The 24,856-nt window shown below is 39.6% G+C and overlaps 2 protein-coding genes and 1 long non-coding RNA gene across 5 annotated transcripts; 1 reads left to right on the forward strand and 2 right to left on the reverse strand.

The window, feature by feature from the left end:
- Positions 1–287: 287 nt before the first annotated feature.
- Positions 288–3,364, reverse strand: LOC131019677 (uncharacterized). The gene is made up of 3 exons (XR_009100371.1): positions 3,061–3,364; positions 1,142–1,217; positions 288–554 (listed from the first exon to the last, which is right to left on the reverse strand). It is a non-coding gene; the product is annotated as an uncharacterized LOC131019677 (long non-coding RNA).
- Positions 3,365–10,725: 7,361 nt separating this feature from the next.
- Positions 10,726–13,826, forward strand: LOC131019680 (putative late blight resistance protein homolog R1A-4). The gene is made up of 2 exons (XM_057948268.1): positions 10,726–13,479; positions 13,576–13,826. Exons 1-2 carry the CDS (start codon positions 10,857–10,859, stop codon positions 13,581–13,583), a joined length of 2,631 nt encoding a protein of 876 aa, XP_057804251.1. The 5' UTR covers positions 10,726–10,856; the 3' UTR covers positions 13,584–13,826.
- Positions 13,827–14,457: 631 nt separating this feature from the next.
- Positions 14,458–18,172, reverse strand: LOC131019681 (putative late blight resistance protein homolog R1A-10). 3 transcript variants are annotated; one of them, XR_009100373.1, is made up of 3 exons: positions 17,523–18,172; positions 14,871–17,072; positions 14,458–14,770 (listed from the first exon to the last, which is right to left on the reverse strand). XR_009100373.1 is itself a non-coding variant. In XM_057948269.1 (2 exons), exons 1-2 carry the CDS (start codon positions 17,961–17,963, stop codon positions 15,423–15,425), a joined length of 2,091 nt encoding a protein of 696 aa, XP_057804252.1. In that variant the 5' UTR covers positions 17,964–18,117; the 3' UTR covers positions 14,458–15,422. The 3 variants fall into 3 exon arrangements, 1 of the variants encoding a protein (XP_057804252.1); XR_009100374.1 differs by having other exon boundaries at positions 14,458–14,765; positions 17,523–18,117; XM_057948269.1 differs by having other exon boundaries at positions 14,458–17,072; positions 17,523–18,117.
- Between the last annotated feature and the right edge of the window lie 6,684 nt (positions 18,173–24,856).

Raw genomic sequence — 24,856 nt, forward strand, 5'->3', positions numbered from 1 at the left:
GAAGCATTTTAGAACATTAACATCTTTAAAACGTTGAAACTGCAGTTACCTTCTTTCCTTGATTGAGCACGATGCAATGGAGTGTTGAGCGGTGCCATATGAACCCATGTAAGTATAAAGAATCAAACTAAACTCGACTATTTAGAATAAGGTTTCTAGGGCCAGAGCGAACGAACCGCTCTGATACCACTCTGTCACAGCCCACTATCCCAATGACGGGTTAACCGGGGTTATGACTTTGGGTGAACAATAAGAAATGGGATGGAAAATTACTTAGCATTAAAGTATATGGAAATGTCACTCATAGATAAAATGCTAGGATCATATATGATTATTTGGATACTTATAAAACATACACATAAATGAGAACTGATTAAGGTGGGTTACCCAATAACACGTATCCCAACTTCATAACATAAAGTTATCCTAATCAAAGTGTTTTGCAGCGGAAAACGTGTGAGATATACATATGAAGATGTATACTCAAGGTTACATTTCTTGAAATGTCAAAGGAACACCCGCTCAACATCATTCCATTCCATCAACTGCTCAACCTGCACATTTAGAAATACATGCAGGGCTGAGTATAAAAATACTCAGTGGGCATAGCCGAAAATACAACATGCATACATATATAAATTGAACTGCCATAACAGTAACACACAGGGGTTTTCTTAAATGACCTGTGCTTACTAAAATATTTCTTTCATTTTCATAAAGTCGATCGGCCGATCATTTTCCTTCATATGATCCATATCTGTTCCTTTCTGTCACGCGCCGGGAAGGAGGCCTCCTTACCACGGACGCCAAGACCGGTCGCAAGCGACTCGCGGTCTCCATAAGTGTACACGTTAACCCTAGCTAGCGACCTTTGTCTAGCATAGGATCCCAATTGGATTTCCTCTAAAGTTGGCGAACCAACACAGATAGGATACATATAAAAACATAAACATTTTGGCAGTCAATCATTTCATAAACATTTTATTTTCATAACATTTTCATTTTCATAAAGGGCATTAAACATATAAGCATTTCATAAGAACTGAATAAATAGTCAAAACATATCATTCATATATATTCGCATATGAGGCCTACGTCACGCAGGGGATCTCTATATACGTATAGTAAAAGTAATGCCCACCTGTCTAGGCAAAGCCTGTCGTTTAACCTTATTTCTGAATCGGAGTAGCAGTGCTAATCCTTCTGATGCTCAAAGCCTACAAGAAATCTATTCTCAATAGGTCTCCTTAAATCTAATCTTAAGTCATGGTGTAGTGCTTAACATTCTATGATTCACTTAGCCGGGTTTTCAAAATTTAATAAATAAATAATTGAAAACATTTCTCTTGAGTTAAGAACACCAACAATATTCTTACTCATCTTTCTTTAATAATTGGAATTATAAATAAAACCAATTAAATCATAAATAGTTTTATTGCAAAATATAATGCAATTTCATGTCATGCTTAGCATATAATAAGTAATTTACTTAAAATATGCACATAATAATAATTTAATATTATTATGAAAATTATCCTTTAAATAAATTAATCAAACTAATAATAGTTCAATTAATTAAAAATAAGAAAACCCAATTTAATTAATTGAAGGCAATCCAAAGTCTTTAAAAATAATTAATCAAACTAATTAATAGTCTAATTAAATAAAATAGGGAAGCCATTTAAATAGATGAAATAGAGCCCATGCTTAAATAAATAATAGCTCATATAAATTTAAAAGATGAGGCCCAACTCAATAAAATAGGAATGGCCTAGACTGAATAAAATAAATCGGGCCCAGCTAAATAAAATTAAAAATCGGCCCAAGCTTTTAAAAAAAATCGCAGCCCAAATCTATTTAAAAATCGGCCCATCACTCATAAAAATCGGCCCAATATTCGGCCCAAGTCCCTCAAGCCCAAACCTCTACCCTATTTCCCCTCTCTTCCTTCATTCTCACGCACACAACACATATCTCTCTTCCTCTCAGCCGCTCACTCCCTCTCTCGCTCTCTGCCTCTCCCGCCGCCGCCACCGGACGGCAGCACCGTCCCCGGAGGCCGGCGGCTCCGCCTCCTCTCTCCTTCCCTTCGACCTCAAGTCTCCCTCTCACTCTTCCCCCACCTCACAAACCAACACACGCCGCGCCCCTTTCCCGACGCCCCTCCTCTTCTCCCTCTCTCTCGGCGGCAGCAACCGCCGTCACGGTCATCGCCCGACATCAGCGGGCAGAGCCGCCGTGCAGCGGCCTCCTCTCTCTCTAACTTCCGGCGAGCAGCCTTGATAGGCGCCACCGCCGTCGACTCTCTCTCTGACAGTGGCCGAGCACAGCGGCACCTCCTCCCTCTCGATTCAGGTCGACAGCAGCGAGGACCGCCACTGACCGCCGCTGAGCCCTCCACCTCCATCGTTTCTCTCTCAAATCTCTCGCTTGTTCACAGATCCGACGGCTGTAGCAGCGGGAGCTAACCACCACCGTCCGCCGACTCCGACGCCTCACCTCTCTGTCTCCGGCAGACGACGACAACGCCGCCCCTATCTCCCTCCGCTCAGACCAGCTCCGACCAGCCACCGCCCCACACAGGTAAACCCCCAAATCTCCCTTCTCTTCCTCTCAAAATATAGAATCTGAAAATCTAATTCCTCCTCTCTCTCTCTCTCTCGTTGGCAGGAAGAGGAAAAAGGCGGTGCCTTTGCCGCCGTGGCGTCGCCGGCGTCGAGCAGCCACCGGGCTAAAACTCACCTCCCTCTCGACTCATCACACAAGGACAGGAGACAAAAATTTCAAGCTTCAAAATGAACTCTTTTCTCTTTTCTTTTTCAATGAATCATGCTTTCATGTATGTATCTATATGCACATAAAATGTATGCAGATTTAACATAACTTATATTTTTTTTTTGTACATTTATTCAAAATGTTTTCTTGTTTCTGTAAACACATGTATATGAATGAAATGGGTCATCATGGATTTGAAGTATGTGAAGGTTTGATGTGCTACAATTGCAGTGTCATAACTGAATGAGTAAGTATATAATAGATAGAGAGATTCAAAGATGAAACCTCTGGTTTGAGTTGCTGAAATCTGAGTTTTGTGGCAATTTGATCCATTCGCAATATGGCTGAGCTCTGCACTTGGATTTCTTTGGGTTTGTTGGAACTAGATAGTAACTTGAGGGAGAAATGAGATTGATCGAAAATGCTAAGTGAGGGAAAAGATAGATCCTTTATTGAAGTGAAATGACTTTGTAGAGAAAGGTATGGTGATGAATGAGGTGTCTTTGCAGAGGATGGTATGATTGAAAGGTAATGGTATGATTGAAAGGTATGGTGGTGAATGAGGTGTCTCAACAAAAGCTATAAAGTTGTGGCATATGGTGGCTGATGGAGTATGTGGGTGTAGGAGTAAGTGGGAGTAATAAAATAAAATAAAATAAAAATCTTCCGGGTTGTACTATGAAAACTGTAATAATCGTTCAGTGTTCGCTAAATAAAATAGTTCGTGTAAATGATCGATGCTCAATTAAATAAATATGTAATGTATATAAATTTAATAACTAAATTTACATATATATATTTTTGTAAATCGTCTTTGTTGGAATTAAAATAAATTCTTTTTCTCAATCCGGCGTGAATCATCTTACTTCTAAATTTCGAAAATAAATTCTAAATTTAACTCAGGGAAACGGGGTATTACAATAGTTAGATAAATTCGTACACATCCAAAACAACCTAAGTTATAGTTCAAAACATCCCAAATCATAATCTAACTAAATGTTATCACATAGTAACAGAAAAGATCCGACGACCAACGCGAAGTCTATACTGGGATAGGTACTGCTCGTCGATAGACCCTCGGTGATGCTCTGTACTCGTCACGAGACGATCGAGTATCATGGTGCAGAAGGGGCCGCAACTAGTTGAGTCCGTCTGACAAAATTGATCCGACGTAGGCATCAATTTCAGTGGAATCTCATACAGTTCCTCCAGCTTCGGATCGTGATGCTTTCAGTAGTGAGACAGCCTCAAGAGTCGGGGAAGAAGACGAGTAATAGGCTTCAATTCCAACTCACGATGGGATAATGAAACCCCGGTCTCAGTATCATACTTGTATGCCAAAGAGTCGTACAACTCAGCAATCCATTCGTGCAATCGTACACGAAGGACGACCCAATGACAGCCGCCGACATTACATATGATAATAAGCTACATTACATAATAGGAATTCGTGTTAGCATGTCTATAATAAACAATTATACTCTTAGTAGAAATAAATACCTGCTTTGCATGCTTCCATTCCCCGACGTCTGCCACCAATCCCTTCGGTGGCTTCCAAAAACCGTAGAGGCTTTTCACCCCATGGCCTACTCCAGTCGGCTTTGGTCCGTGGAGTTTTTCAAACTCACTTTTCAATATCGTCTAAATATATAACAATGAGTAGATTTAGCAAACATATTATATAATGCTAAACAAAATAATCAAAGATGAAGAAACTTACATAGAATTCACATACAACAATTTTTGTCAACTTTTCGTTCACCGATGGAAATATGCCACATTTCTTCTTCACTCTCTCTCTCATGTAAATCAAATAGCAATCAATTATCTGCACTGTGGATGAAATATTACAGACATGCACAGATGAGGGTGAATGTGCACAGATGAAGGTGAATGTGCACAGATGAAGGTGAATGTGCACAGTGGATGAAATATTACCTTCCCGGTGAACTCAACAGAGATATCCTCGATGTCCGCAAAAGTGGCATTGTCCAAGTCATGCCCAGTAGATCTGACCACCACTTTTGAATCAGGGGAATCCTCATCAAAATGAACTGACGGCGTACTCGGCTCGTTCTCGGCCTGCTCCTCCACGTGCTCCTCCACCTGCTGCGGCTGTGGCTCCTCCACCTGCTGCGGCTGCGGCTCCTCCACTTGCTGCGGCTCCACCGCTAAATCACCCTCCACCTGCTCTTCTATCGTCTCCACTACAACATCACCCGCCACCTGTTGCTCATTCTGCTGGCTCTGGTATACCTCAGACTCGACAAGAGGCCTATTTGCAATTGGACCGCCACTACTCACTGATGATGGAGTCGCACTGACAGAGGGTGACTCATCCGATTCTTGCCTAAAAATATCAAGCAATTTATGCGCCAAATGGCTTATCCAACCCTTCTCAGAGTCATCCAGCAGCATATGAGGAGATATTCTTCGAGCCAAGCGCTCAAAGTGAGCCTCCTCGTCAATATCTGCATGCTGGCATGGTAATCCATGCAAGCAGCAAGTAGTAGATGGTTGTGCGGGCTCTGGGGAATGTCTCCGTTGTCGCTTCTCGGCCGCTGCACTCGGCTCAGGCTGATGCCCTCTTTTCGTCTTCTTAGGTGGCTCATTTTCTTTGGACTTGTGTTGCCCTCTTTTCCTCTTCTTAGGTGGCTCATCTTCTTCGACCTCCTCAATATCTTCATCTACTAGCAGTTTCTTGGCGGCATGCCTTTTCGAAGGCTGGAAAACCACCGTCATATGATCCTCTCTCACAACACTGAGAAAGAACTCCTGGGCTTCCTCCATAGGAGTAGGTACCATATGCGTAATCGTCAGCTACACAAAATCAGTTAAAAAAAGTGTTAACAATTATCATAAAAAACTCACAAAAACCCAATAAATGAAGAACTTTAAGAACTCTTACCTGACGATCGAAAAACTCAGAAAAATCAACAGAAGGGGCAGCATGCGTGTCCCAGTGCAAGAAGCGAGGAATGCTCGTGTCGCTATCACGCTTCCCACACAATTTTCCCAATTTAGGGAGGACCTCGTACATCCATATCTGAAATGCCCACACAGGGCCGAAGATATGATATGTCCTTCGCGTACTCTGGATTTGGTTTGGATGTTTTGCCACCACACTCATTTGATGGCATAAAATGGAAAAACTATAGGATCCCCACGGAAAACTCGTCCATGCATCCTCGTCCTCTACTAAGGCCCACACCCAGTCCTCTATTCATAAGGTATCCCCACGACAAATCAAGATGTGGTATAGGATAATTATATAGGCAGCGTTCAAGTAATCAGCCGGATCCCTCAATAATCCCGTATTGAACTCATGTTCCAACATCTTAACCCTCACTTTCCCGTCCTGAAAATGACTCATGTGCAGGCTGTCGGGGATGGCATAATCATCCTTTGTTGGGTCGAATTTGCACGGACCGAACCTAAGCCCCGTGACTAAGGCATAATCCCGGGCTGTGAACCTAATCTCATGCCCACCAACAAAATAGCACTGCTCGAACGCTGGGAAGCTAACATCATGCAATTCTCGAGCAATGAACTCGGACAGGGCATTATTGGCGCTGCTCGAGCGCCTCATTTGGGCTAAATGTCCAAATGCTCCATCGAGTAACCTTTCTTCCATACCCATGCTATGAAGCTTTCGTCGAACCCGGGTTAGCACCTCAACACGCACATAAAGATTTGTGTGCGCTTGATATCCTTGCAATTCGGGCCTCACCCATTTAAACCGGCGCTGCAATTATTTAAAATTACAAATAAATAACAATTCATTGCCTAAAATACAACAATAATTCTCTATAAACATTAAGCAATAAATTGATCATTATTCTATCAATTGTGCACATAGTATTAAACTGTGCCCTAATGCATCAATTGTGCATAATCAATTTCATCAACCAATTTCATCTAAATCAATTGCAACATTAATTGAAAAACCACATGCATTGTAACACAAATCATCTAAACAACACCAATTCCTCATATTACAACTCCCACATTGCATTTATCGTCAAATTCCAACTGAAATTATATAAAAAAAATGACAACTTACTTCTTCCATTGGAGGTTGTTCTTCAACGATTTGCTCGTCCATCGTCGCCGTTGATGGACTCCCGGCAGCGGTAGTGGTGTGCTCTTCCACCGTCGCAGGTTCTTCAACTTGTTGCTTAGACATTTTTGATTTTTTCGAAGGCAAAGAAGGGGTTTTTTTATGCCTCTTCGATTTTGAGAAGGGGGCTTTTTTTTCCGACTATTTTACGAACCATCGTGCGCCGCCGCTGCTGAAGCTCTCTCGTTGCCGCCGCTGGAGCTCTGTCTCCGCCCTAAGCGCCGCCCGCTGAAACCCTAAGCGTCGCCCGCTGGAGTCATCGGGGAGAAGAGGCGCTGGAGGTTGCGCCGTGAAGAATCGCCGAGAACGAAAGTCGACAGTCGACGGTCGCCGTGAAGAAACGCAAATGGGAAAGGGGAACAGACGGAAATTTTGAAATGGGGAAGGGGAACGGTTCGATGGTTTTGAAATGGGGAAGAAGAAAGATGAATATCGGCCTTTTTTTTTAATTCTTAAGTCAAAGTTTGATTTTTTATTTTGTTTTATCATTTTTCTTTCAAGTCAAATACTATTTCAATTTTGCTTTATTTTTATTGACTAATTAGTAAGGGTAACTTTGTCTTTTACTAGCATTTTGACCCCTAAAGTCATACTTTAAAAGTGATGGCTACCAAAGTCTCAAACTATATGCTTTTGATTAGTTGTGTCTTTCTCCCAAGTAAAAACGGAGTAGCATATAGAAGAAACAAGAAAATGGTTTCAAAAATTCAATTGAAAAACCAGCTGCGAATCGAAAACTAGTTTTTGGCTGACAAGCGGGACCCATTTTACACTAATTTCATCCGGAGGCAATTCATTCAACTTCCCTTTTTTTTCGCGTGACTATAGTTGTTTCCCAATTCTTTTGTTTTTACTTTTTTTTCTTTCCATTTCAATGAAGTCCACTGCTGTTTTCATTTTTCTGGCGGTCGGTCCGGACATGGCTTTCAAAGCGAGCTTTTTGCCCTCAATATTGCCCTTAAGAGATCCATTGCTTTTGGTTGGAATCATATTTGAATTGAATCAGATTCTATGTATATTATCCAGCTTTCTCATTCCGTGGAACCATGGCGATTTAAAAATCGTTGGAGAAAAATTCTCGTCGACATTGGCCACCTTACGATCTAGATTCTCACATCTTTCGGGAAGATAATCGCGTGACTGACCGTCGCGCCTCTAAGGTCTTGCCGGAAGGTTATTGGCTTCATCCCTTTTTGGAGATTTCTCAGCTTATACATAAAGATATTCACATCGCTACCTTTGTTCGCGTGGTTTTCAGATGATGGATTATGGCAGTGTTGGTGGTGTTCTGGCCGCCACTAGTTTGGTTTTCTTTTGGCGGATCAAGCTTGTGTATGGAATGATGACATTTTTTTCTTGGCTTGATAATGGATTTTTGGAGTGTCAAGTCCCGATTTTTTGAGGGTTTTGGTGCGCCAGGCCTTGGCCCAGACTTGGTCGGACTCCATGTTTTCTCTTTTCACGTTTCCTACTTTGTGAAAAACGTGTTTCTTTTTTCGTGCTTATTTATTGTCCGTCTTTGATTGTAATAGACGGGTACTCTTTTTACTTACTCAGTGTTTTTCTCACTAGGTTTTCGCCGATAAGGCTTTGATGAGGCTCGGCCCATTAGTTTGCGTCCATGTGCTTTCAATGGGATTTTAGGTTTTTTTTTATCTTTTTTTCATTTTCCTCAATAAAATTTTAACTCAGCTTCTTTTCTTTCCATTTTTTTTTGAAACGTTTTCTTTCCATTGTTATTATTATTACTATTTTTTCCATTCTTTTTTCCTCTCTTCCTCAATCTCAATGGAAACATACAATTGGGGGTAAAAAGTCGAACCCAGCTTCTCTGTTAATCTGTTGATGCCGCCTTTGGGAGACCAGCAAGAGTCGACGCGCTTAGGTTTCTCGATTCGCCGTCGGGTTTGGGGTTCGTCCCCAGTCACAATCGCCTGAATACCTCCCGGAAGATCCGCCACAACAATCGCCGCTGCAATTTGGTATCTAAAATTTGAGGACTGGAGAGTTGTGTTTGAGGCGATTGGTGTGTCGATTCTGTTGGTGGGGGAGGGCAGCGAAGAGGGAGGTCGGGGGAGGGGTGAGGGAATTCCGACTATGAGAGGTTGCGCGACTCAAATTTGGCATTTCTGATGAGAGAGAGAATGAAGTTGAGAAAGAGAGTGTGTGTGAGAGAGAGGGTGAGTGAAGAATGTGTGAGTGGGTGTGATTTGACATTTTTGATGTCACGTTGGTATTCCGGCTTTCGCGTTGGTGGTCCGGCTGCCAACTCAGATTTAGTTTGGCCGGAAAATCATTCCAGAAGTCAATTGCAACAAATTGAAACTTCATTGAAATTTTTGCTACAATTAAAAAGATTGTCAAAAAAGCAGATTTTAGTATAAAGTGGGGTATTTTCATGCAATTTACCCTTTTTTTATTATCAAATTATAAGGTTATATTATAAATCAAAAAAATAATAAATTATGAATATTTTTCAATAATAACCTCTTTAAATTATCGATCTAACAAAGGACATCATTTGAATTTTGAATTGAATTGACATACCTATGTTTAACACATAAGCGTGGGGCTAATTAAAAAGGAAGGAAAATTTTTGAATGAAAATTTAAAATGCCTTATTCCTTAAGTTATATGTGAAAAATGTCATCTTTTATAAACATAAGCATTTTATGTCCTATTTTTTCAATGCCCTTTGATTTGATGAGTTTGCTTGGTTTTTTGTGAAAACTTTACACATTTGACCGATTTGACAGTAATTAGTCAACAGTATATATGATCGATAGGTGGGTGTGCTTGGTTTTTTGTAAAAACCTTACACATTTGACCGATTCGACAACAATTAGTCAACAGTATTATGATCGGTAGGTGGCTAGATCATGTGTCCGGCCGGGCGGACACATGATTTTACCTATCGGGCACATGATCTGGGTGGCTAGATCATGTGTCCGGCCGGACGGACACATGATCTAGTCATCCACCGGTCATATGTACTCTTAACTGATAACTATCAAATTGTTGACTATTATGACTGATAGCTATCAAATCATTCAAATGTGTAAGACTTTCACAAAAAATCAAGCGACTTTCACAAAAAATCAAGCAAACCCATCAACATCAAAAGATAAAACAAGTACTTCACATAATTTGGGTATAAAATGCTTAAATTTATAAAGTATGACATTTTTCATATACAACTTAAGAAATATGGCATTTTTGCCTATTAACACAAAATTTTTTTACTTAAAAACTGGTAGCTACTTCTTAAAAAAAATTGAGTTAATTGTATATAAATACACGAACTATATTCAAATTTTGGTTTTTGACCAAATCTACTTTTTTTTTTGTCAAAAAATACATAAACTTTCATATTTTAGGAATTTGACCGGAGCCGAAAGTTCGTCGGCTAATAAATTGATTGTTTGAATTCTGATGGACAATCCGAAGGTACCGTTGGAAAGCTCTTAATATATTCTCTTTCTAATGATACTTATATTGTTGGGTTTTGATAATCGGAAGTAGTAAAAAAACTGGAATGAATGTCGAGGTCACGAAACTCTATATTTTTTTCCTTTTTTCGACCACTTTCGGTTACCAAAACCCAACAATATAAGTATCATTAGAAAGACAACGTCAATAGCTTTCCAATTGTACATTCACATTGGCCATCAGAATTCAGACAATCAAGTTATTGACCAACGAACTTTTGGGATCATGTCAAATTCCAAAAAATTAAAAGTTTATGTACTTTTTGACCAAAAAGATAAATTTTGTTAAAAACCAAAATTTGGGTATAATTTGTGTTTTTACGGGCAATTAACCCAAAAAAAATTCCCCCTTTTCTATTTTCATGGTTTTCTTCCCAGAATTCATTTTGCTATGAAAACAACGGCTTGGGTGTCGCTCAACCTCACACACCGCAGTCAATTCTTGGTTGTATTGATTGTAAGTTGATCTAGTGATGGCTTTCGCTGCGGTGGTTTCTGTTGAGCAGATTCTTCAGCAACTCTTGCATTCTGATGAAGATTATCCCAAGTCAGAAATCAAGGCTTTCCATGTCAAGATCCGTTCCTTGCAATCGTTTCTTGAAAAGATCTATCCCGTCAGAAGAAGCATAAGAGATGAGGTGAATGAACTGGAATCCAAAATCAGGGACACAGTCTACGAAGCCCAAGATCTCATTGAAGCCTTCATCTCTAGCCACAACAACTCTCCATCCGTTTTCCTTGAAAACTTGAAGGAAAACGCAGGGAAGCTCGATCCAATCGTGGCCAAGGCAAAGGAAATAGCCGATTCTATGAAAGTGGAGCAGCAACCGTCGCCTGCAAAATTTAAAACTTCCAAATCCAGCCGAGCGAGCAAGAGTTGGAAGATCGTGGGGCAGGACGAAGATTTCAGAAAGCTCAGGTATGAGATCCTGAATAAAACACCAGATCGTCAGGTAATCCCGATCACGGGGTTACCTGGCATCGGAAAAACCACTCTGGCTAGAAGTATTTTTGAGGATAGAGACGTAGTTGACAGATTCGCCATCCGATCGTGGGTGACCGTAGGTCAAGAGTATAATGCTGGGGAAATCTTCTTAAAGCTCTTGGCTTCAATCGAGAGCAAAGGCCAAAAGAGTGATGGTTCAGATTCCACGAAAGTGAGCCCTGGGAATGCTGAGCAAATAGCTCTTCAGTTGTATAATAGTTTGCTCGACAATAGGTATCTCATTGTGGTAGATGATGTGTGGGATACTGTTGTGTGGGACAGAATTAAGAACTATTTTCCAGATAACAAGAATTGCAGTCGCATAGTTGTGACTACTAGAATGGATAAGATTGCTGGGAAAGTTAAGTCCGATTTCAGTCATCAGATGCAACCGTTAAACAAAGAAACAAGTTGGGATTTGCTGCGTGAGAAGGTGTTCGGAGATGGGCATTGCCCTCCCAATCTGCTGACTATAGGGAGGAGCATTGCAGAGCATTGCGGCGGTCTCCCACTGTCAATCACGGTGGTTGGCGGCCAACTCTCCCAGGAAATGGAGACTGTGGAGTATTGGGAGATTGTTGAAGAGGATACAAAAGCTGCTGCTAAATCAGAGAGAGAGACCTACTTAGAGATTTTGTCACGAAGCTACGAGCACTTGCCTGCTAGATTGAAAGGGTGTTTCCTTTACATGGGCGCTTTCCCTGAAGACAGTGAGATTCTTGTATCCAAGCTCGTGAAGCTATGGGTTGCCGAAGGATTTCTGATACAAACTAAATCATTATCTTTTGAAGACAGTGCTGAGCAGTGTCTGAATGATCTTGTTGACAGGAATCTGGTATTCCCTCTCAAGTTCAGTTCAAGCGGCAGAGTTAGGAGTTGTGGCATGCATGATAGCATTCGGCATCTTGCAGAGACCAAGTCCGAGGAGGAGAGGTTTTTTGTCTCTGTTAAGAAGTTTCCCAGTCAAAGAAACCAGTCTCGTGGAGAAATTGCAGATGCTCTAAGAGGTAAAGATACTCAGAGGCGTTTATCTGTTCATAAAAACATTCTAATGTGCATGGAAGATGTTTACGAATCTGCCAAAGCTATCAAATCTGGACGTACTCTTCTTTATGCTGGCCATTATCATCATCACCCCTTACCTTTCTGTCTCACTTATGACTGGCTTAGGGTGTTGGATGCCCTTACTGTCCATTTGATTGAGTTTCCAAGTGAATTGGTTGAACTTATTCATTTAAGGTATCTTTCTTTAACCTACAATGGGAGGCTTCCTGCATCACTGTCCCAACTCAAGAATCTTCTGGTTTTGATTGTTCGTCGACATCCCAAGATCATAATCATGAAAAAATCCATTCTGCCGGTGGAAATCTGGTACATGAAACAGCTGAGACATATCCTGCTGACAGAATGTGACTTCCCTGATGTCCCGGGAATTCAAGGAGGGAACTCTCCCCTGCTTGAAAACCTTCAATCTCTTTCGAACATCAATGCGTCCCGTTGCAGCGAAGAGTTCTTCAAAAACATGCCTAACTTGAAAAAGTTGGGAATTTGGATTGAAGCACCGGGTCCTGTAAACATGTATCTGGATCATCTTCCAGACCTTGAAGCTTTCAAGTTCACAGTGCTGAATCCCATCCCTGGTAAAGAGATTGAGTTGCAGAGGAGTCTTGTTTTCCCAGAAACACTGAGGAAGTTGAGCTTAAGTGGATGTGGACTTCCGTGGGATCGCATGGCGGATATTGGAAAACTCCCATGTCTTCAAGTGCTGAAACTGCGGCAGTTCGCCTTCCAAGGGCCAGAGTGGATCCCGGAGGATAAACAATTTCCTGAGCTCAAGCTGTTGCTGATTGAATGCTTGGACTTGGAGTACTTGAATGTTGGTTTTTTCTGCTGCGAGAACCTCGAGAGCCTAATTATCAAGAACTGCTATGAACTGAAGGAGATTGATGAGGAGCTTGCAAGCATAGGAACACTTAAACAGGTTGAATTGGTGGGGTGCAATTATGTTGCTGTTGATTGCGTTGAGAAGATGAGAGAAGAACGGAGGGACAGTGGAAAGGACCTGCCTCTTCGCGTCTATTCTTCATGGGGAAAAGAATCTTCGCCACACGGTATGCAAACATGGGCTCCTAACTATTGTAGTAGTGAGTGATGATATTAGGCTAAATGCTTTGGCAATTCACTCATTGATCATATTTTTACCACAGATTGCTGACAGAGGGGACTTGGTGGTATGACTGGGACGTTTTGTTATCAGACTTTGATGGTAAGGCATCATGGCTGAATGTGAAGTTTAGTTTGAGCGTAGAAACTGAATGTGAATGCTTGCACAGTTGCACCTTTTTTCACTCTGGTTTTCTTTTGAGCGTAGAAACTGAATGTGAAGTTTGTATCCTATTATGTGTTTCCTGTAAACCAGACTTGGTGTATATAGTACAATACATATTTCTGATCCAAACTTATGCCCCAAATTTCATGATGTGGGATTTAGAAAAATCTGGTGTGCCATTGAAGCTTGTGAAGATACTATTAAGGCAAGTGAACGTACTTATAGGCTATGTGATTTGCAATTCAACATAAAAAGGTCAAAGCAGCCAGTTACACATATCACTGTATAGGTGATACCCCTCGCCCCACTTGTGTTATAGGCAGGATTGGTTTGGAGATCCTTAAATTGCTGCTTGCAACATCTGAACAAATAAATTGCGCAGAGGAGCATTGCCTCATTGTCCATTAGTTGTAATTATTATATCTTCTTGAGGAAAGAAACCCATTCTCATCGACTCCCAACTCAAATCTCCATTGCCGTGAGCATTTCACTATTATTCAATATACTTATCACTACCTTCAGCAATTTCTATATTCATACATAAATTATAACATTCAGGGAGATGATCCAAATTCCGGATTTGAAAGATTGCCACACTTGATGATTAAATTATCATAAAAAGATACACCCTAAAAGATTTTACCAGGTCAATTTCAACCACTATTATAATCCATAAAACGGGTATTCCCCTAGATAACTGATTTCCTATATAATGCTCCAGTCCAGTAGTCAAACTATATATAGAGAGAGAGAGAGAGACTTATACATAGTTAATATTTTGATGGACATATTATCAAAATCATCATCAGCATTCAAACATGATGAGTTTAATACAAGCCATGAGACTAGAGAAACGAGTCCTTGAAAACCGTGGAACAGTATCTTGGACAGAGAAAGAGAGTCCAACAGAGCAGCAATTTAGGCAACAGAAACAAACATTACTGCAAATCACAATGCAAACTTGTAGGAAAGAAATGAAAGTGCCATGGAAAGAGATTAGGCGGAGGGGGGGAAGGACTGGCTCCATCACTCGGACTTCATCAATTTACTTCTTCACTTCATTATTCCCTGCACTGAAACATGAAGCCGCTAATACAATGAAAGGATTGCATCTTTCCATTCAAACAGCTTTAAAGAGTTCTCTGGCAGTTAAATGTTATCTAATAATGTTACCTGATATATTGCATCACCCGCATCCAGCACCGATGGTGAGCTTGAACCTGGCAGCATTTGCTCTCTTCTCTTCCTCTATTCTCCTGGCAGACTCAACTGCAGATTTTCCGAGATGCTCTATGTCCAATTTCTCCAGTTTCTCCGCCACGCCCGTGGGGATTTCTTTGAGGTCCTTGCACTTTCTAAGCACAAGACACCTAAGGCTGGGAAAACTAACATTTGAGGCCTTCCAGTGAAATAAATCTGTTTCTTCAATGAGCAAGAAATGGAGATCAAGAAAGCCTCCGCCAACAGCCTCCCAAAACAAACCAGTGAATGCATTGCTTTTCAATTTAAGGACCTGGAGAGTTTCTATCTTCGCCAACGTACACATATGCTTCCAATCCAAGTTTGTAGCCGTGATAGACAGCATCTTGAGTTTTGGCGGGAACCAGCTTCTTAACTCAGGAAAGCGCATGGACCCCCTGGATTTTGAATCATGAGATGTATTCACCAGCTTCAACTTCTCAAGTTGATTAAGCATTCCCAAGGAATCGGTATTGAAAAGACTGGCTAATTTTCCTTGAATGCCCAATCTCTTAGGTGAGGGGCCCTGGTGAAGACATCCTTGGTGCAATTTTCAGGCGATATTCTACTCAGAGTTTGAAGATTTTTACAGCCTTCGCCACCCCCTTGCGCAAATTGTGTAATGACTGTTTTTGTCTTCAGATGCCTCAGCTGTATCATTAACCATATATTTGCTTTGATTTTGAGTGATTCTGACCTTGTGTGGATTACAAGAGTTTGAAGGTTCCACAAATTGGAGAAGGCTTCAGCAAGTGTTTCCAGAGTATCAACAGATAGAGTAATGTACCTCAAGTGAAATAGCTTGGTCACCCCTCGAGGAATTTGATCCAATTTGATGGACTTTGATTCCATAACTCTGAGCAAATCGAACCCATCAACCATGGTTGGTGCATATTTTGAAGGCAATTTGGAGGGTGCCTTATTGAAACATAAAAGAGATCGGATGCGGGTGGCCTTCTCTCTATCTGCTTGAGCGAGGAAGTTTTCAAGATCAGAGTGGATACAAAGACGACGGTATTGATTTATCTCAGAAGTTGGAGGGTCAAAAGCTCCATTCGAAAATTTCATCTCTTGAAACAAGTTCTGCTGCTTGAGAGAAGCTTTTGAACCACAGAATGCATGTATCACATCATGAATCCGACATGTTTTAACCTCTCCTCTGGCATTTCTTTTACTAACCATCACTAAATTCCTATTGATCAAATCTTTCAGATTCTCCTCTGCAGTTTCCTCCAAGTTTTGTCCTTGTATGAATCCTTCTGCAATCCATAAGCGAGTTAATGTCCAAGCAGAGATCTCATAATCTTCAGGGAACACAGCCAAATATAAGAAGCAATCTCTCAGATCATCAGGCAATCTGTTGTAACTTAATTCAACAATATCTGATACCTTCTTGAGGTCTCTTTTTAAAAATGCACTCACGTCATTGGACACATTACTCCATGCTTCTCTAATCTTACTTATTTCCTCGTCTTTTGTACATTGATCCAAAAGAATTCCTCCTATCACCACTATTGAAAGTGGCAATCCATCACATTTATGGGCTATACATTCCCCAACAACTCTCAAATCATCAGGACACTCGTTGAGCTTTCCATATACTTCATATTGAAGAAGTTCCCAACTTTGGTCATCATTCAGGAAGGGCAGCTCATACGGTTGCCTTGGTTGACAAGCTTTCGCTCCAACACCCTTCTCACGGCTGGTGAGGAGGACTTTACTCATATTGTTGCTCTTCGACAAGACTGCTCTGATAGCATCCCAAGCCTCCGTAGTCCAGACATCATCCAAGACTAACAAGAATTTTCGCTCCTTGAGGTACTGTTGAACCGTCTCAATCAATGCACGATCACTCAGACCAGACATGTCTTCGCTGGTGAATTCCTTGAGAATGTTGAGAAACACATCCCGAATATTCGGTGTTTGAGTGACGTATATCCAAATTCGATTTGGGAATTCACGTTTGATAATGTGTTCGTTCTTGAATACCTTCCATGCCAATGTTGTCTTCCCCAACCCAGGCATACCAGTGATGGAGATAACATCTAATTCCTGCTTTGGTTCCAGCAGATAGCTGATGATTTTTCCTTCCTTGTCATCAAAACCTACAACGTTTTCTTCCCGTATTATCTGGAGCTGTGTATGGGAGTTATGGATGACAAGATTAGAACAACTATGGTAACAAACAAAGTACATTGACATGTTTGTAATCTAATTTTGAAAAGTTTCAAACAATGGAGAATACATCAACCCTTGGTTCTTTTATCTTATCATTTGAATTCCTAAACTTTCGGCCATATATACATATATGCTTTACCCATTTAACAAACTCACAAACCTTTAAAAAACTAGTAGTAGAAATTAATCATTATCTAGGCTAAATAACCATACAGTGATACACCAGACAAATCGTAACTGAATATTAAGTAGTAAGGGAACAAAAAATGTTAATAATAATCGCCCTCTCATAAGCATCATCATGTATGCTAAAAAATTGATGATAACCCCAAAATGGCGAATCCAAGAAATAATAATTAATAGAAAATATTTGTAACTAACTAGAAAAAAATAAGAAAATAGTTTTACCTTTGCGGGTTTGGAAGGCGATCCGTGCTTAGTTGCTTGAGGTTCCTTGCCCATTGCTGTGGCCGCAAAGCTTTGGGCGGTGGCCACCATCTGAATAACCTTTCCCTGTCTAAGTAACTTGACTTGTTCGGCCAGGTTGACTCGCTTTGAACTTAAACGCCGGCGGATGGCATTCTTGTTGATCGCTGCTGTAGCGTGGGAGGTGCAAGAGTCGATGTTGTCTTCAGCTTCATACACGACATCTCTGATCCGCCCCTCTATATCTCGGAATCCTTCGGGCTTGTCCGGCATCCTGGCCGCGTGGCGGAGGAAGGCCTTCAACGACTCCAGATCCTTCTTTAACAGCTCCAGTTCACCTTCCGCGCCGGCGATGAGATTGAATCGGTGCCTCACCAGCTGGGCCACGTTTTCCAGGAGGAACGTAACTGCAGCGTCCGCCATTTTCCAACTCCGATCCGATCCGGGATCGCCGGAATTTGGTACTGGGTTGACTCACAAACTCATGCTCAACTGTTCGCCGGCATTATTGTTTTATCAACTTCAACTTTCCACAACAAAAAGTGAATCACGCATTTTTTTTTCATTTTTTCTTTTCTGGAGTTTGACGAGGGAATGTGGGGCCACGAATATTTAGATCACAATTCACGAGTCTGTGCCAACTGCCATGAAATTAAATTGCAATTAGACTATGCAGATTGCAGACCAGTTGCCATATAGTAGTAGTATTATTTGCAACTCGAGTCTCGCTAATCCATATTTCAAGTTTAAAATCATGCCCGAAAAGTATTGGAATATATACAAAAATGTCTCAATATTTAACATTTTTTTTCAAAACGTATGATATTCAAATTGTAGTGTTTTGGACAATGTAAGAAGTTAAATTGCCTCAAATTGATTTTTTCGGGCTTGAAAATGTGGTCATATGTGCTCATAACTGATCTCCTGCATGAATGTAAATTCATGTATGTAAATATTATGGCAACAGTATCAATTTATCCCTTAGATGATTTATTGATAATCTGTGAGGAATGTCCTTGTTATGTGTATTTTGATTAACTATTGCTGCTAGGATGTCGTGATAATATTTGTTCAGGCCCTGGGGTCTATTTTTTATATATACATATAGTATATATATATATATAATTTTTTTTTCTTAACAATAAAATAGAATTTTAAAATAGGAATGGCAATGGATATTGAACTCAACCTAGATCCGTGGATTGAGATCTGTTTTTCAGGGTCTGGATCTCAAAATTTTGAACTCGACGAATTTGGACCGGATCTGAATCTCAGTTTATAAAATGAATCTAGATCTGAATCTTGAATTTTTTGATTCGGATCCGCCCCAAATCCGACCCTTGGACCCGTGTTTTAATATACTCCCTCCGTCCACGAAAGAACTTCCTATCTTTCCTTTTTGGGACGTCCACGAAAGAATTTCCTACCTATTTTTGGACTATACCCCACCACTTATAATTACTCTTACTTTTCACTTTTTACAATTCTCAATATTAATTATAACACATTTTCACTACTTCCAATACACTCAACTACCTTTTCTCCACTTTCAATACACTCAATAATATTTTTTCTTAAAACCTGTGTCACTCCCTCCTAGAAAGTTCTTTCATGGACGAGGGAGTATATTATTTGTATTTGTATTTGTATGTGTATATTTTAATATTTAAATAGTAGAATATAGCCGCTAACCATTCTCGACGATAATTCATAATTTACTTTTATTTTGGTACTATTTATTAGATAAAAATTACTTTATAAACTTATGGATAAATAAGTAGATGTACTTCAAACTTCGTAAGTAAATGACTATGCTTGATAACATGTTTATATATATAATTAAAGGGTGGGGTTAACATAAAAACTTCCATTAAGATGAAAACTAGGAACTTAATCTAAACCATTAATTTTTAAAAAATAGAGGGCTGAGATTAAACTGCAGATGCACAATTTAATTATTAATTTAAATGTAATTGAAATTAAAATGGTAGAAATGTAATACAATAATTAATAATTATTCACGTTCTTGACTTCCAAAATCAGTTTCACTTTCACATTTCACCTAGCGTTTTAAAAATAGTGCAGTCGTCATTCTGTGCAACAAAATCCATGGCGGTGGAAAAAAAATTGACGCAGTCGGACGACGTCTGAACTTTCGGTGGATCTGGAAAAACATCCGTGCAAGAGTTGAGTCGTCGATCTGAAAAAGTAGGCGATTTGCTCGCTGGAGTATTTGTGGTGTAGGCTTTTTTTCAAAAAAAAAATCGGCGGTCGCGAAATTTTGGCCGCCGATCGGTGCAGTGCGACGGAATTCTGTGAAGGACGACGTCTTTCTGTGCAAGATGACGGCGATGACGAGAGAGTTGAAATCCATCGGAGGAAGGTAGGCATGTATTTTGATTATATAGATGTTTAGCTAAGTTGCACAGTTTGTTTTCCAAGGGCACAGTTGATTGATAGTATTGTGCAGTTGGATTGGTTGTGCTTTTGTATTTTCGACATTTTAAGTTGCTATAAATCTGATACAAAGCTAAGGTGCATTGATAGTTGGGGATGTTTGCACAATTAAAATGTGTGGAAAATATGTGTTGCATGAAAATATATTGTCTTGTTCTTTGATATTATGCTAAGAGCATTCAAATTCTGATACTACTTGCACTGTCATTCTTTTTTGTTGCACAAATTCGTGGAAAAGACTATTTTGATGCTCTGTAATTGTCTCTTGTTCATTTACTTTCATTTTTTAGTAAAGGTGCATTTAAATTGTGAGTTAGTGTATAGTAAATAAGATGTTGCATAAAAGAAAATGTAGTTGCATAAAGAAAAAAGACATGGAAAATTATTATGGACTGTGTTTGTAACATGTTGCACAAAAGGACATGTAGTTGCATAGCGTAAAAATTTAAAAGTATTATGTTTCACAAAAAAAATAATATGTGTTGTTTGATAATATTGTGTGTTGTTGATTTCCATGCGTTTTTTTATTCTTAGAGATTTTAATTGTGAATTGCTGCATTTGAAATTAATACTTGCATAGACAGACTTTGTTGTTGCACAAATCATTTTGTGGTGGTTCATATTTTATTATTCATACTTCACAAATTATTGAGGGCTGACTTGCTAAAATGAAACTTATTACGTGAAATCATGTATGTAGTTAAACACATGTGAGATTTTGTTAAATTTAGGGAGATTTTTTCAATCAAAATCGACATTTGTGCAGAGATTTCTGGTGGAGATCAACGCTCGTGCGACGGTTTCGAGAGACTGAAGCTTTTGTGCTGAATTTCTAGCGAAGAACGACGTTATTGCAGAGGTAATTCGAAGGAGTGAGTTGTTCGTGCAAAGCTTTCCGGCTAAGATTAGTGTTCGATCGACGATCTAGAAAGAGTGTGTCGGTTGTGCAAATCGTTTCTATAGATAAGAAGGATCTGCGACAATTTCGACAAATTTGCGGGTTGAAATCGGGTTTGAAATCCACCATTGTTAAAGATTACACAACACCATCATACGAATTAAGTGCACATATAAGATCAAATCTTTTTTAGATATGTGTTAGTGTTTGCATGTACAATTGAAATGTGTGGAAAATATTTAAGTTTTTTTTTGTTGCATAGATGAAAGTATTGTGTTACTCGGTTATTGTGTTCTGTGTGAAAAATATTATACCGTTTATTTGAATTTAAATATGAGTTTGAAGATGCACAGAGATGTGGTAGTGTTTACACAATTGAGATGTGTGGGAAATATGTTAATTTTGTTGAGAATTTAAATATAAGTTTGTTACTGCACATTGACGTGTTAATGTTGCATTTGTTGATGTTTATGTTTGCAAAGATACTTCTTATTTTCTCAGGTGGTAATGTATGTGGAAAATGATATTCGATTTCCTAAATATGAAAGTAAAATTTTTGTTGCATTTTTGAAGGTTACTAGTTGCACGAAATATTGTAATGTGAGTTGTTGCATAGAAATTAGTTATTTGTTGCACAGTTAAAGCTAATTGCACAAGGCATATATTAGAGTTGGGTTTACAACGTTGTTCGCTATTATTTTCACCACGCCGCAAGTGTACGGTGTAGTTGCAATATAAGGGAAGCAAGGTCGTATTCCACAAGGATTGGTGAATTTAAACTTCTAAATATTATTAATAAGTTGTTTTCAATCTATTTAGACAACCAAAGTTCAAGAGGTATTGATAACTAAAACAAAACTAAATAAAGCAAGAAAAGTAAATAACAATAACATAAACTTAGTGAATAAATTGGGGAATGACTTGAATGAAAGTTATCCTAGGGACTAGATTTCGATAGATCGTAATGAACTTCAATCTAAATCAATTTAAATCTTGATATGGCCTACTTATCTAGGGCGATCTCCCCACTAGTTTTAGCCCCCTCCCGGACGACTAAAACAGTAGATTACGGGTCATAATTGCCGTCCCCGGTCAATTTCTAACCTATAACTCCCAAGAGCACAAAGGATCAACAAGCCCTCACCCAACTCTCAACCTCCCGGTTTATTGAGATGATATGTATCAAACTCCTAATCTATTGTAATTATCCTCTCCCGATTCAAATCACAAATTAGAAATGCACAAAAGGTGGCCAACCAATCATACAAGAGATAAATCTAGGACTTGAAAAGATAACAATAAGCACAATCAAGATATATATTGAACAAAGAAATCAATTCATTACAAATCCATCTAATCTAATCCCTAAGATAAGAGATTTTAGCCAAGCATATTCATAATAAAAGCAAATCTCAAGTCATAAGAAAACATAAATAAAGATATAGAGAGATAGAGATTCATAGACAAATCCTATAATCTTGATCTTCAATCATGTAGTCTTAATGAGCTCCTTTCCAAGTCTTCCCCTTCTTTATTTGATTTTGGTGTTGTTTTTGTGTGTGGAAGAGAGAAAAAATGGTAGAGAATGGAGGCTAGGGTTTGGGATTGGAGAGTTGGGGAAGATGAAGTGGGTGTGTGTGGTGAATGATTTGGGAAAAGAAGAGAAAAATGGAGTTTTGAGGCTAAAATCGCGTTTGGGGTCCATTTGGGGGAGCCCCGCCCTTTTCCCGCGGTCACGGCCCGCGTCCGCGGCCCTCAAACGTGTGGGATGCTCAGGGGACCCGCGGTCCCACCCCGCGGCCGCGGGTGGTGACCGCGGGTGTCTCCTGAGTCGGGGGCAGCTGACCCGCGGTCCCACCCCGCGGCCGCGGGTGGTGACCGCGGGCTACTGGGCGTTATGCGCAGTCCGCTCGTTTTGCTCCGTTCTCCCTCGTCCGGACTCGGATTTGATCGCCGTTTGCGCTCACGGATTCCTCTCGAGACGTACTTCAATCTCATGTCTTCAAAATCCTCCAATTAATTCTTGATTTTCCTTGAAATCACTCCAAAACTACACCAAGGAATCAAAACTCAACAAAACTCAAAATTGGGATACAAACACATATTAGCAATCAATTCATTGGGGAAAATGACAACAATTCATGCGATATTGAGGTACGAAAACCATGTTTATCAACCCCCCCAAACTTAAAGCGTTGTTTGTCCCCAAACAACAAAGAGAAGAGAAATAAAAGATAACAAACATGTGAGAATGAATTGGTGTCATTTCAAGGGCTTCAATTTTTTCAAAATATTTCACTAGTGTATCACAAGTAGATATGCATTTCAAGAAGTCACAAGTGATAGTAAGTTCAACATTATAGCCTCCAAGCTTGAATCCTCACAAGGTGAATGTTTCAATGACGCATTCAACTCTCAAGTGTTTAGAATGGACGTGTTTGCACTCAAATTGAAACAATGCATGCAATCTACCATAAGCTTGCCATTTGTCCTAACTCTCTATGCTTCAATGTGCTACAAACAATGATCAAAAAGGACTTTCATATGGTTGTAATGAGGGCTCTTTGGTGAGGTAGGGTATTTTTAGGCAAATGACTCATATCCCACAATCTAACAATCACAATGAACAAGTCAAATTCATCATTTCTCTTATCAATCAAAAAACCTAAATCTCCACATTTCTTCTTTTCACCCTTAGTGATACTTATCATGATTATGATTCAAAAGACAAATCACTCCCCTTTATGCTCTTTTATTCACATTCATTTTCATTTCTTTTTCTTTTTGAGCTCATAGGGGATTAGTGATTTTCACACAATCAAAGCTTGATAAGCAATTTCAATCATTTCCCAAACTTTTTTTTTTTTCATCAAAGCAACCACTAACACTCTAAGTTCTACCCCTTTATCATTGGTTCATTCAAAGAAAGGCTACAAGGCACAAAAGGGGTAAACTAGGATCATATGAGAATTTGGCACAATTGGGGTCAAGTGGCTAACAAAGATGGCCTTAAATCACTTCAATATTAACAACACATCTACTTTTATTTTCAAGAGAGGACTCATGGCAAGTTCTAGAGACCAACATACATGCTCAATCGATTTACACTCAAGAACAAAATGAGATTGTGATAATATGACAATCAATGGCTCAAATCTTACAAGCTCATTATCAAGTTCTTGGAGGCAAAACATTTAACTCACTTGTCACAAGTTCAAACTTTTCATGCATAATCCACAAGTGATACACACAATTTCTTTTCAAAAGCAACATTCATATCATAAGCCCAACACACATTTCATCCAACTCATGTTTTTCAACAATCAAGCTCAAAAACAAAAGACAAGGAAAAGCTCAAAAACAGAGACAAAATCTCATTATTCGAAAACTAAACTAACTAAATAAATAAACAACGGATAAACGAGATAAGTAACCCATCTTCACCCTCCCCCCAAACTTATTTCACACAAAGGAGAAATAAGTTTGGATGAAGGAGAAAATGGTTACTTGTCTCGTACTCACAAACGAGGTGGAGGCTTAGGCGGTGGCCATTTCTCATCAAATTTGCATGCTCCATCCACCGCGACCCAAAAATATGGTGGCTTTGCAATTCTTGAGACGTCCCGGGCGTCATGGTAATCTCGTTCACCATCTAGAGTACCACCACACTCAAGCAATTCCTTATTAGATAAATCAAAGTGAAAATCAAAAGATGAAGATAAATAAAAGTGAAAGAAGCAAGCCTTCATAGAATCGCCCGTGTCGAGGTAAGGATCGACAAAATTTTTGATTTTGCTTTCTTTAAAGCTTGTGAAATCTTCATCTTTTTGAAATTGTAGAGGTTGCGTTGGAAAAGTTGGGCTCTCGACTTCAAGGGGTTTGGAGAATTGATCCTCATCTTCTTTATACTCTTCTTCAACTTCTTGAGGCTCTTCACTTAACATCGGCATTGGTTCCTCAT

This window comes from Salvia miltiorrhiza, chromosome 4 (assembly GCF_028751815.1).
Source record: "Salvia miltiorrhiza cultivar Shanhuang (shh) chromosome 4, IMPLAD_Smil_shh, whole genome shotgun sequence".
NCBI classification, from domain to species: Eukaryota; Viridiplantae; Streptophyta; class Magnoliopsida; order Lamiales; family Lamiaceae; genus Salvia; species Salvia miltiorrhiza.

Excerpts from the sequence above, each read along its gene's own strand:
- LOC131019680 (XM_057948268.1), top strand. The coding sequence starts at position 10,857 with ATGGCTTTCGCTGCGGTGGTTTCTGTTGAGCAGATTCTTCAGCAACTC.
- LOC131019681 (XM_057948269.1), bottom strand. The coding sequence starts at position 17,963 with ATGGCGGACGCTGCAGTTACGTTCCTCCTGGAAAACGTGGCCCAGCTG. Across the intron at positions 17,073-17,522 it reads CGCCTTCCAAACCCGCAAAG|CTCCAGATAATACGGGAAGA; the intron begins GTAAAACTATTT and ends TCCCATACACAG.